This window comes from Dama dama, chromosome 13, assembly GCF_033118175.1.
Source record: "Dama dama isolate Ldn47 chromosome 13, ASM3311817v1, whole genome shotgun sequence".
Lineage (NCBI taxonomy): Eukaryota > Metazoa > Chordata > Mammalia > Artiodactyla > Cervidae > Dama > Dama dama.
Window position 1 is genome coordinate 64,492,214 of NC_083693.1, and position 12,480 is coordinate 64,504,693.

At 47.6% G+C, this 12,480-nt stretch overlaps 1 protein-coding gene across 1 annotated transcript in view; it reads left to right on the plus strand.

Moving 5' to 3' along the window:
* The window catches only part of SLC24A4 (solute carrier family 24 member 4), a 181,112-nt gene extending 175,598 nt beyond the window's left edge, over positions 1-5,514 (plus strand). Inside the window, exons 15-17 of the mRNA XM_061159687.1 lie at positions 1,371-1,483; positions 1,818-1,883; positions 3,276-5,514. Of these exons, the coding sequence (XP_061015670.1) occupies positions 1,371-1,483; positions 1,818-1,883; positions 3,276-3,428 (332 nt within the window). The 3' untranslated portion in view covers positions 3,429-5,514. The remainder of the gene's footprint in view (positions 1-1,370; positions 1,484-1,817; positions 1,884-3,275) is intronic.
* Positions 5,515-12,480: the final 6,966 nt, after the last annotated feature.

The following is a 12,480-nucleotide window of genomic DNA, read 5'->3' on the forward strand; positions in this document are numbered from 1 at the left end:
TGCCTCCCCACCAGGGATGACTAGCTGGCCCAAAATAGGAGCTGCACGTTCCTGTTTCACAAGGTCCTGGGAGACTGGAAGGCAGGTTTCCCAGAGATACTGCCCCCAGTAGGACTAAGCTGCCAGGATTTCGAAGGCACTCAGATAGGTGCCCAGGCCCCAGAGGGATCTGTGAGGCCCTCAGGGAGACATTGTGCTCTGGAGGTCAGTGGATGACAGCAACAGGGTGGGAGGAGGTAGCCTGGCTAACACCCAGGGGCAGGTGGTCGAACAGAGGTGAGGCAGTCGTCTGGTTGCTGGTCTGAGTCTCTGCCAGCTGCTCAGTGACCAAGATGGCTTTATGGTTATAGGCACATGCATTTCAGGCTTCTTCTTTCCACGGATGTTTGTGGCCAGATTATGACAGTCTGTCATACGTTGTTCTTATGTTGAATTTGGGCTAGGGAGCCAGGTTAGAAGAGATTTCAGCCAGCATTAAAACTTTGTTTTCTAACTTTTGAAGTCTCTCAAGTTATTAAGTTCCTAAGACTGTTTGGCTGGTAGGAGACTGGACAGTGGGGCAGGAAGGGGGAAGGTAATGACATAGCCCCTCACCTCTAAGATGCTTCTAGTCTGTTTGGGAGCAAAGAGTCCACTCTTGGGAGACCAACCAGGCCTAAGACCAGCTGCTCTGTCATCCAGGTCAAGTTCATGGTGCCATCGCCTGGGTCACAAGTATGCCTCAAGGACAAGGCCCCCTCCCTCCCAGAGAAGGCGGGCATCTCAAATAAGGAGAAGCATGTCGTGGGTCATCCCAGAACATAGGCTGACAATGAAATAATGCAGGGCTCTGGGTGAGTTTCCTAGGGCAGCATAATTACCGCACACTGGGAGACAGGAAGATGGAAACTGATGGTCCCACAGTCCTGGAGGCTAGAGGTCAAGGTGTCGGAAAGTTTGGTTCTTTCTGTCTGCTCCAGGCCTCTCTCCTTGGCTCGTAGGTGGTGGTCTTCATGTTCGGATGGAGTTCTCCCTGTGTGCAAGCCTGTGCACAAATTTCCCCTTTTAATGAAAACACCAATCATACTGAATTAGGATTCATCCTCATGTTAACCTGATTGCCCCTGTCCGATTCTTTGTGACCCCATGGATGGTTAGCCCTCCAGGCTCCTCTGTCCGTGGAATTCTCTAGGCAAGAATGCTACAGTGGGTAGCCATTCCTTTTCCAAGGGATTTTCCCAACCCAGGAATCGAAACCGGGTCTCCTGCATTATAGGCAGATTCTTTACCATCTGAGCCACCAGGCAAGCCCTGTAGAGACCCTATCTCTGAATAAAATCACATTCTGAGGTACTGGGGGTTAGGAATAACCTGTCGGTTGTCCCCCGCAGGCCTTGGTGACATGGCGGTCTCTAACACCATAGGAAGCAACGTGTTCGACATCCTCGTGGGACTCGGCATACCGTGGGGGCTGCAGACCATGGTTGTTAATTATGGGTCCACGGTAAGTTCGTCTCACTTCCTTAGAGAGATGACACCCGACGCTTGTGCTTTACAGGGAGCGAGTGTGTGTTGGCCCTGCAGCTAAGAGCTGCAGGGGAGGCACTGCCCCCATCTCTGCAGGCTGGCCGCCGCTTTGTGCAGAGGCGTCCAGAGCAGCCTGGGGGTGCCTGCAAGAGGCAGCTCATGTTTGCCTGGAACTCACAGGTGCTTTAGCTGTGAACACCCACCTGTGGCTTCCAGAGGAGGGAAAGGATAAGCCAAGCGCAGTGGGCTCCCAGAACAGATGGGCCCCTGAGCAGCCCAGAGGTTCAGGGCATGTGTGTTTGTTTTTCCAGGTGAAGATCAACAGTCGGGGTCTGGTCTACTCCGTAGCATTGCTGCTGGGCTCCGTCGCTCTCACCGTGAGTTTTTACAATTCCAGCATGGCAGTTTGACACACGCGTGGTTTTCCTCCGATTCTGCACAGTCTCTGAATTCTTCCCCTTGGCCGTGAGGGATTAAGCTGAAAAAACATAAATTCACAGATACCCCAGACACAATTTTTGCCAAGAATGTTGGCATCCACCACTACACTTTTCCCTGAGCTGGTGAGAAGTCCCCAGAGGGAGGGACTTAGATTTCCTGTCTTCTTGCTGCCCCGTCTGTCTCCCCTCAATGATGCAAGTAGGAGACATGTTCCCCCCGCCCCCAGCCCATCTGAGCTGCCATGGGGACGTGATGGTCAGGTCTCCGGGCTGGTACATGGTGACACGGAGGTCTCCTTACTTCACAGGCCCCAAAATGTGGTAAACAATGCCTCAGCTTACTTTAGTCCATCCTTACAAGCACCTGATGGTTTTCTTCTTTGCAGAAGAAATCAAGGCTCGGGAATTAAGTAACTTGTCCCAGGTCACAGGGGTAGGAAATGGCTGTTTCCCATAATTGTTCTTTCCCATAACTGTCCCATTAGTGCTATTGCTTATAAAGGAATCCCTTCTTCATGGACCCCTCATTTCTAAAACCTTTTAATGAGGACTAAGATCCACTCCCTTCGTGAAGTCTACAGGGATAGGAAAAGCTGGGATTTGAACCCCTATTGGTCTGTCTCTAAGGACCCACAGCATTGGAGGTAACTATGATTCAACCCTTGGGGAGCCTTGATTCATGGATAAGAAAGAAAGTAGTTTCAGGATGGAGGGGACATGTGTACACCCATGGCTGATTCATGTCGGTGTATGGCAAAAACCACCACAGTATTGTAAAGTAATTAGCCTCCAGTTAAAATAAATTAATTAATTTTAAAAAAGAAAGATGGTAGTAAAAGGAGGTAGGCAAGCATGAAACGAATGTAGAAAGAGAAAGCATTCCAACCCTGTCTCCCAAACACACACACGCAGTCCAAACTGAAGGTGTCTAGACAGTGGGCCAATGGGAGCCTTGAAGGTTTTGCTAAAGAGGGTTGAGGATGGCAAGTTCTAAAGCAAAGGAAGGAGCCAGTGGCAGACCCCAGTTGTCACTAAAGAAGGCTTGGAAGGCCTATGCATCCCCAGAAAGGGGTGTGCCTGCCCGGGGAGGGCCGGTGCCCTGAGGACAGCTGCTGTGCGTGCCTGGAGCCAGCATCCTCTCATCAGATAAGTCTAAAGCCTACAAGGCTATTCTGATCAAACCAATGATACACCCGGCAGCACCCCTCTGTTCTTGTCCACATTTTGGAGGAAGTGCTGGGGTTCATCGTTAGTGTGTGATTTTCCAGTAAAGGCGCCTTTTGTATTTCTCTGCTCCCCGAGCCCAACACTCTCCCTGTCCCCTTCCAGGTCCTCGGCATCCATTTGAACAAGTGGAAGCTGGACCGGAAGCTGGGGGTGTATGTGCTGGTCCTCTACGCCGTCTTCTTGTGCTTCTCCATAATGATAGAGTTCAACGTCTTTACCTTTGTCAACCTGCCAATGTGCCGAGAAGACGATTAAAACAGCCACTGCCCCCTGCCTGGGAGCTGTTCTGGACACTCCGGCGCTGGCGTCCTTTTTCCCTGCCCCTCCCCGCCACGGATCTCTCCTGCATCGGCCGCCACCGTCTGTTCTTTCATCCATGGGAAGAAAGCGCCATCGTGGTCCTTGTCTGGTCACGGGCCAGGCTGCCAGGCGTCATCCTCCTCCTCGGAGTTCTGCCCCCACAAAAAGGCAAGATTCAGGGGCCGCTGTTGGAGCAGCTTCTCAGAGCTCCGAGCCGCCGGCCATAGGGACGTGGCATGTATCTCCTCTCGGATGCTTGGATCAGGAGGACTTCTGTATGTGGGTTGTCTTTCTGTCGCACGGCAGCCTCGGAAATGAGGCGGTCAGTGAACGCAAGGTCTCCTGGGGCAAGTGCAAAATAGGAGCGTTGTTCTCAAGGGGCCCCTCTGGACCAGAGGGTGTGGGTTCCTTGAGCAGCATGTGTTCCTTAGAGCTTCTTAATCCTGCTGGAAGCACTCAAGGTTTGGAGAGAGCGAGGCTCAACCTGTCGGGAGTTTGGGGCCATGACAACAAACACTCCACCCCTTTTCCTGGACAAATTTGGAAGAATAGAAACAGTTGTTCACAGCGGAAGAGAGAAAACAAGTGCATCCTCTTCTCACTTTCATTGATGCATTCAGAGAATGAGCAATGACACAGTCAAAATAAAATGTCAGCTATAGATCATCATACTTGAAAAATACCATCGCATACAAAGGACCTTGATGGGGACCAAAAAGGTAATACTTATGGGAAACAGATCCTATGTGTATCATGTTGCGTTGACACTAAGACGTTTGGTTTGGAACACAGAGAGAGTAGAAGACTAACATCTAAATGGGTGCTAACTCAGAGACACAGTGGAGATAGTACTTTACAGCCACTCATTCCAGACCTCCTGTGGCATGGGACACGCTGTCAGTTTCGGTTTTGTCATTTCTTTGTTAATGCCCTGCCCTCAACATCACCCTGTTCAAAGACCCAATTGTTTATATGCCCAACAAATTTCATAGCCTGCTGAACTGGAATGCGTGTGCCAGAAGTAACGGTTAATGACTAGAAGAGAGATTTCCTGCAGAACCACCAATTGCTCTCTGGTGAGCTGGAGGCAAGTATGGAAACCGTAACTTGGAAATTTTTAGAGCTAAGGTTCTTGAATCTCATCGTTTGCTATGCATGAAAGGCCAAAGATGGGAGGTTAATTCAAAAATAGATAGAAACATATTAAACAATTCTGACTGCTTCGTAGCTCTCAAATATATATTAAAAAGATTTACGAACACAAACCATTTGTGGTTTCTGAAAAGAAAGCACAATTCATTTTATAGAGAGGTGTCCTTTTTTATTTTTTTAATGTTTCTATTGCAAAGAGTCTATCAGATTTGATGCACTTTTAATACTGGGCTATTTTGCACAGATGACTGTATGGGGAACGCCCCAATGATGGTATGAGGAAAGGAGGGTTTTAATGATTCACTGATAATTAGTCATGGGTGATGAGTGTAGATCCAATAGCTGATTCTTTCCTGAGACACAATGGTTGTAACCCGCAGTGGAATCTGTGGCTGTGCTCTCTGTGGCCTCCTGAATTTCAGAAGGAGGGCATGTTTAAGCTTGTGTTCCTAAAATTTCCTTAGCATGAGCCTCAGACATGACAACTCCATCACCAGGTTTCTATTCTGGATCCTCATCAGTGTTAGTAGCTACACCAAGTCAAGACTTCTTTTGTTTCTCTTCTTAGATACTCAGTGGTCTTCCAGTTGAGGACAAGGGTCATTTTCCTGAGAAATTAGCTAAATGGGCGGCCAGGGAGCCCCAAGCTTCATCAGCATAAACGTTTAGACGCAGAGGGTTTCAGAGTTGTCGGAACCACTCTGTGCCCACAGAGAATAGCCACCTCGTCTCCTTTGTCTTACAGCCTCATCCAGGTTTCAGAGCATATCTGTCTCCGTTTTTGAATCTCAAAACTGCCCTGTGATGTAAGTAGGGATTATTTTCCCCATTTAACAAGAAGTTCAGTCTTGGAGAGGTCAGGTGACTCTAGGTCAATGGCTAGTAAGTTGCAAACAGGAGCCGAGCCCCAGGTCACCACCCGGCTCAGCCAGTCCAGTGTGTGGTCATCCTTGATCATGCAGGCGTGGTTGTGTCCTTTTTTTGTCCTTGAGGTTGGCCCTTATTGTTTGAGTCAAAACTTCATCACATTTCTAACTGACATCTGGATGCTCTGTCTCCCATCCTAATATGTATCCCCATCCTATGTCCCTATTATTTTCTGATAAAGATCAAAAAATATTTTTAGCTAGGCCGCATGGGCCCTGCTGAGAGCCCTGCTGGTGTTCCGTCTTTGAATGCTTGTGTAGCTTTCAGAGAACACACCCTCATCACCCACCTCTTCCTCAGCAGAACCCATCTGAGATGATAACTATGCTGCAGTTCCAGTTTGAGACAAAAACTAATGTTTCTAGTATGTAGAACAGCCCTCCTGGCTAATCCTCTCATGACTTTAATGTGCCAATGTAACTTCCTTAAAGGATCTATGCATTTATTGTATCCAGGAAACTATATACACGGTAGGTGAAGAAGTCTCTTTTGTAACTCAATATTTTTTCCATTTCAAGTTTAAAGAATTACTTGATTAATTAGGCCTTCATTTGAAAAATAATGCTTTCGTCACTGCACAGGGTTACTTCCTTTATTTTATTCCCAAAGCTAATTAGCACAGGGTAATTACTCTGCTATGAAAATAAGCGATCTGAAAAATAAACTTGGCTCTTTGAATTGGGGGCAGAAAAATGAACCCATTGTACTCAGATAGAAAATGTCTATAGAAGCAGGAACAGGAGGTTCCTGGCATCTCTGGTTTGGATTTGTCTTTGCCAGCCGAGCGTAGTCGAGGGGAAGGTGTGCGGTGTCCTGAGAGCCTGGCCCTGGAGGAGGGCTCTGGATCAGCTGCAGTGAGAGACTGATGTTAAAGGCAGATCAGAATGGCCTCATTCCCATCCTTCCTGTAACCCATGGTCTCCCGACCTCTGTGTTCACCTTCCGTGTGCACCGACCTTGTGAGTTTTGCTCTGTTCATTACCTGCTGCTCCTCCCCTCGCCCCACCTATTAGGGCTCGTTCTTGCTTCTCCAGATGGCGCCTCGTTGTAAAGAACCAGCCTGCCAATGCAGAAGACAAGAGACACCAGTTCAATCCCTGGGTCAGGAAGATCCCCTGGAGAAGGAAATGGCAGCCCACTCCAGTATTCTTGCCTGGAGAATTCCCTATGGACAGAGGAGCCTGGCAGGCTACAGTCCATGGGGTTGCAAAGAGTCAGACACAACTGAAGTGACTGAGCACATTACTTTTCCTTGTCAATCTTTTGCTTTTACACACCCAAGCAGCTGAAAAGAATAACCCTTCAGGAGCCAGATGGGCATGCCCATCCCTCCAGGGGGAGAGCCGCCTGCAGACCCCGACCAAAGACCCCCTCCTGGGTTTCCCAGGGTCTGGGTTCTAAGCAAAGAAACTACCCCACCTTTCCTTTTTTAAATTTTTTCTAAAGATTTTTTTGATGTGGACCATTTTTAAAGTCTTTATTTAGTTTGTTACAATATTGCTTCTATTTTATGTTTTGGATTTTTGACCAGGAGGTTATGTTGGCTCTTGGCTCCCCGACCAGGGATTGAACCTGCACCCCCTGCACTGGAAGGGCTTTGAAGTCCTAACCACTGGACCACTGGGGAAGTCCCCCTCTTCCTTTCTGGGGAGGATTTGCATGCCTTGTAGCATCAGTGGGCACTCAGCCCTCAGGAAACACCGGGCTCCACACACAGGCTGGGAATCCAGGAAGAGTGTGGGCCTTCTGGCCTGATGCCCTCCTTTCCTCCTGGCATGTCCCCTCCCTGAGCTCTAGGGCCCCTCCCTGTCCTTAAGGTGGGGGTGGACAGAGGCAAGATGAACTGGAAGAGGGTCCATCCCCCCCCTTCCCCAGGTGTGAAATGCGCTAGCGGAGTCAAGGTCTGGAACAGGACAGAGAAGCAGACACTCTTCGGCTCGGGCTGGCACTGCCCAGTGAGCTCGTGGCCCCCCCATCCGCCCTGACACTGAGTGGGTCCTTAGGGGTTGGGCTTGGCCTGTCTCTCAGCCTCACCTTTCCTTCCCTGGTGGGAAAAGATGGTTATGCAGCATATATGACAGGCTCTCAGCAAATGCTTGTTGCTTGAATAAACAAAGAACTTGCTGGTTAGGGTGAAAATCTTTCAGAAATTTGGGTGTTTTAAGGGCTCCCCTTGTGGCTCAGCTGGTAAAGAATCTGCCTGCAATGCGGGAGACCTGGGTCCCTGGGTTGGGAAGATCCCCTGGAGAAGGGAAAAGCTACCCACTCCAGTATTCTGGCCTGGAAAATTCCATGGACTGTATAGTCCATGGGGTTACAAAGAGTCGGACACGACTGAGCAACTTTCAATTCACTTTCACTGTGTTTTATATGGGCTTCTTAGGTGGCGCTAGTGCTAAAGAACCCGCCTGCCAAATGCAGGAGACGTAAGAGACACGGGTTCGATCCCTGGGTTAGGAAGATCCCCTGGAGCAGGGCATGGCAACCCACTCCAGTATTCTTACCTGGAGAATCCCATGGCGCGCTGCAGTCCATATTTCCGGGTCCCTCTAATGCCCTCTGAACATCATTTCTGTGAGTCTTCCTCCCCTTGGGGCAGTTAGCAGATGCATTCAGGATCCCTGAGTTGGGTCACGTCTCAGCAGCTTCGTCACCACGTGGTGCTCATTCCAGACATTTTTGAAAACACTCTCTGGGCAGCTCTTGTGTGGCAGGAAGAGCGTCATCCCCCATTTATCCCTGGACCCAATGTGCTGCCTCTCGCCCCTGCTCTCTATGTGGATTCACCCCAAGTGTCTGGGCACCCCTCCAGCTATGAGCCTTTCTCTCTGCAGCTGGTCGCAGGAGCCCCTCAAGTGCAAAGATGCTCTCAGGACCTTCTGGAGGCATATAGAAGGGGCCTATCCTGTACTGTGTCAGTCATGTGGGTGGTAGAACAAGAGCACCTTGGCATAGGCCCATCCTCCAAGGCCAAGGACATGGGTGGGAGGCAGATTTTTGTGACCTGACTCTTGTGGAGCCCCTTCGCCTTGCCGCAGAGAACTGTTCTCCCAAGGGCACAGTCCGTTTAGGCTGTTCCATTTGCTTCTTAATAGGGAAAGCCAAATTGGGACACTAGCTTAGTATGCGCTTAATTCCAGACCTCATAGCTGATGGGTCAGTATCCAAAGTCACGTGCTGCCCGACCTCAAGGAAATGGTACCTGCATGAAATCGGGAGAAGAGGTGTTTTCTCCCATCTTGCCACCCAGGAGGAGCTGTTTCTTCCATTACAACAGGGAAGCCAGCTAGGTTGTATTAGAGCTTTGATTATTCTATGAGGTTTTAAAAAAAATTCTAACTTTTCACTTGACCAATAGTTCCCAGGTTCCTTTGGTCTCTGCTAAATCCTCATGCATTGCAGGGGGGCATGCTCGTGTCATCTTTTACCTGCACAAGCTTCCAGGCTTTCCATCACCTCTTATGGTGTTGGCATCCAGTTGTCAAGGTCGTGTGTCCTCCACACAGTTCATAAAAGGGGCTGAGAACTTACTGTCTTCTAATCTAGGAAAACGTCTGCTGCCCGGACACCCTGGTACAGACCCAGGGTCATGGCAGGTGGCTCTGACAGTTAGAAACGCTCCCTGAACCCATGTGAAAGTCAAGCCCTTGCTGGTGTGGTGTTTCCACTGTTAGATTTATGCGTCTGGGATGGGCTGCTGCTTCATTCAAAGCCCTATGACACATGCAGACCTATCCACACCTATTCCCTCCATTGCCAGAATTCAGACAGTTGCTTTTTATGCAGCACGTTGGTTGGGACTTATCCACAGTAGCAGCCAATAAAGCCCTTAATCCTGGAGAAAGTGTGTACCCTCCCCATCCCACCACTGAAAAATGTAGTTTTTTTAACTATTGAAAGTATGCTCAGCTTTTGGTCTCTGGGTGTGTGGCTTGGTCTGGTCAACCTTTGTGCATAAAGCGGCGTCCCAGACAACAGAGCCCCACACCCCCACTCCAGAAAGTCCCAGACACCTGGGAGTATCCTGACAAACGTGAAGTCCCCTTTCAACAGGAGCGAGGCCTTTCTTCCCACCGAAAAGGGCTGGGATGTGAGCCAGACAGCTCTGTTTTTCCAAATCAGATGTTCTGGTGGGTTTTTTCACTGGCCGCCAGGGCATCCCTGCTCTCACCTCCAGAGGTGCCCTTCTGAACCCACGGGACACTTCCTGGCACTTTCTCCACCTGCCTGGACCAAGAATATCTGGAGGCCCAGGGAGAGAACTGTGGCTAATCCTCTGTGGTCAAGTCTAAGGGAGCCTCCTCGGGGGGGCTGCTAGTCTGGGAGGCTGGGTGTCCAGTTCGGAGCACACGCTCCCTGGTAGGGTGCCTGCCCTATGTGGGTGTCTCCTATCCAGCTGCTGCCAGCCCAGAGCAGTTGCTGGGTGTCTGAATACAAAGAGAGCCTTGATTACCTAGAGAGGAAACAGGGATGCCAGCCAGATGGGGCCGGGCTCATGGACAGATGCAGGAGCTGCCAGAGAACGGGCAGGGAAGGCCTGACCCAGCCCAGGGCCCCACAGGGCCACGGGATCTTCCTGGGGCTCAGGTGTTACCTAGCAAATAGCAGGTAGATAGAACCGGAGCTCTCATGCCCAGAAGGAACCCTCCCTTAGAAACAACCAAAACCCAAAACTTCTGAGGCTGTTACATGTCACCTGAGTAAGACATTTCTGGCATGCTGCCATCTTTGTTCATCATCTTTAACGGGCAAAGCAGGAGCCATGAGCTGAAAAGTTGTAAATAATAAATATATTTATCCCACTATTTATTTTTTCAATAACTGTGACCTCCTGCACTGTGAATGCTCTGTGATATGAGATTCTTAGTTTAATAAAATTGTCATTAAATTTGAATGAATTGCTACTATTGATTTCTAAACACTGGCATGAGCTTATTCTTATTGTGAAGACAAATCTAGAGTAAATACGAACTAAACCTTTATAAGACATCTAGCAGTCAGTATTGTAATGCACTCTATGAAAATCTGTACACTGTCAATAAAGTAAATGAACACAAGTTGTCTTTCCCTATAGAGAGCTTCCAGTCATGTTTTAATAGACACATACATATTTGTATTTTTGGAAAGAATTCTTTACACTGGAATAAAAGCCATTTATGGAAATCATTTCTATTTGCATATTAAGAAAAATAAACTTTGAAAAGGATGTGGGTTGGTGCTTTTTAATTATGATTGATAATAAAACAAAGCAGGAAACTCATAACTTACCTTGAAAAATGAAAGTGTTAGTCACTCAGTCATGTCAAACTTTTTACAACCCCATGACTATAGCCTACCAGGCTCTTCTGTCCATGGAATTCTCCAGGCAAGAATACTGGAGAGGGTAGCCATTCCTTTCTCCAGGGGATCTTCCCGACTCAGGGATTGACCCTGGGTCTCTGACATTGCAGACAGATTCTTTACCGTCTGAGCCACCCAGGAGGTCCACATAACTTACCTTAGCAAAGCACAAGTAAATCCAGAATGATCCAGCCTTCTCTTGTCTCATCAGTAAGGCCAGCTTTATGGGCAGGGCACCCATGGGGTCAGCCATACAGGGCCTCACACTCAGAAAGCCCCCAGGCTCGGTTGTCACCATCTTGAAATCTTAAATGATTATTTTAAGGGGACCTCACCTTTTCTTTTTTTAAAATTATAGATGTTCAATATATATTATAGATGTACAATATAATTCACAATTTTTAAAGGTTATACTCCATTTATACTTTTAAAATAATGTTTTAATTCCCTGATTGTACAATATGTCCTTGTAGCATGTGTTTTCATTTTGCCCTGAGCCCTAAAAATTATGAATCTGGTCCTGCTCATTAAGAACAAGGTTATGCTATACATAACAGAGAAGAGATTGGTATCCTTAGGCAAAGAACTCTTGCAAGCTAATAAGAAAATGGCAAAAACATTTCAATAGAAAAATGATAAAGAAAAAGCAATTCTCAAAAGAAGCAGCATAAATGGCTAATTAACAGAGGAAATTCAATCTCACTGACCACTGCAGGGAATACATATTAAATACAGTAAAATATGCAGGGACATAGGTCTATAAGGCTTGAAGCAAAGAAGTTGGGAGCCGAGTCTTCAGTGTGCTTCCCTAGTGGCTCAGATGGTAAAGAATCTGCCTGCAATGGGTCTTCAAACCTATGAATGCAAAACTGAATGTGAATGTAAGTATTTTTTAGAACGAGAAAAGGAATCACAACAAAGTACATGTTTTTAAAAGAAAGTCTCACAAATGTAAAAAAGCCAGTAAAAATACAATAGCATTTTTATTAATCATCTAACACTCCTTGATAATATTTTTTCTACATTTTCTGGCTGTGTATTTTTCATCATCTCTTCATTTGACAGTGATTTTGTGTTCCCATTTCCTATGAGGATAGAAATATAATTCAGTATTTATCCTGGCATGGTTGACTGAAAGGTTTATTTCCAGTTGGAATTAATAAAGTGGATAACTTCACACAGATTTACTTGCTAAAAATTTTTAGAAAAGAATGTTATGCCATCAGCTGTTGTGTCATGAGAAATTGCAGTGGAGGGAGAGGTTCTGGTTAATTCCTTCATTTGAAATGTTCCTGAGTCCCAGCTGTCTCAGTGCCACCATAAACTTTAACATGCATGTGAATCACGTGGGTGTCTTGTTAAAAAGCAGATTCTGATTCAGCAGGATCAGATGGGGCCAAAGATGCTATAGTTCCAGCAAGTTCCCAGGTGTTGGCAGTGCTGCTCGTCCATGCAGAATAGTGAGAAGATAGATCAATACCAGGGCTTCCCAGGTAGTGTTAGTGGTAAAGAATCCACCTGCCAATGCAAGAGATGCAGGTATGATCCTTGGGTCGGGAAGATCCCCTGGAGGTGGTAACTCATTCCA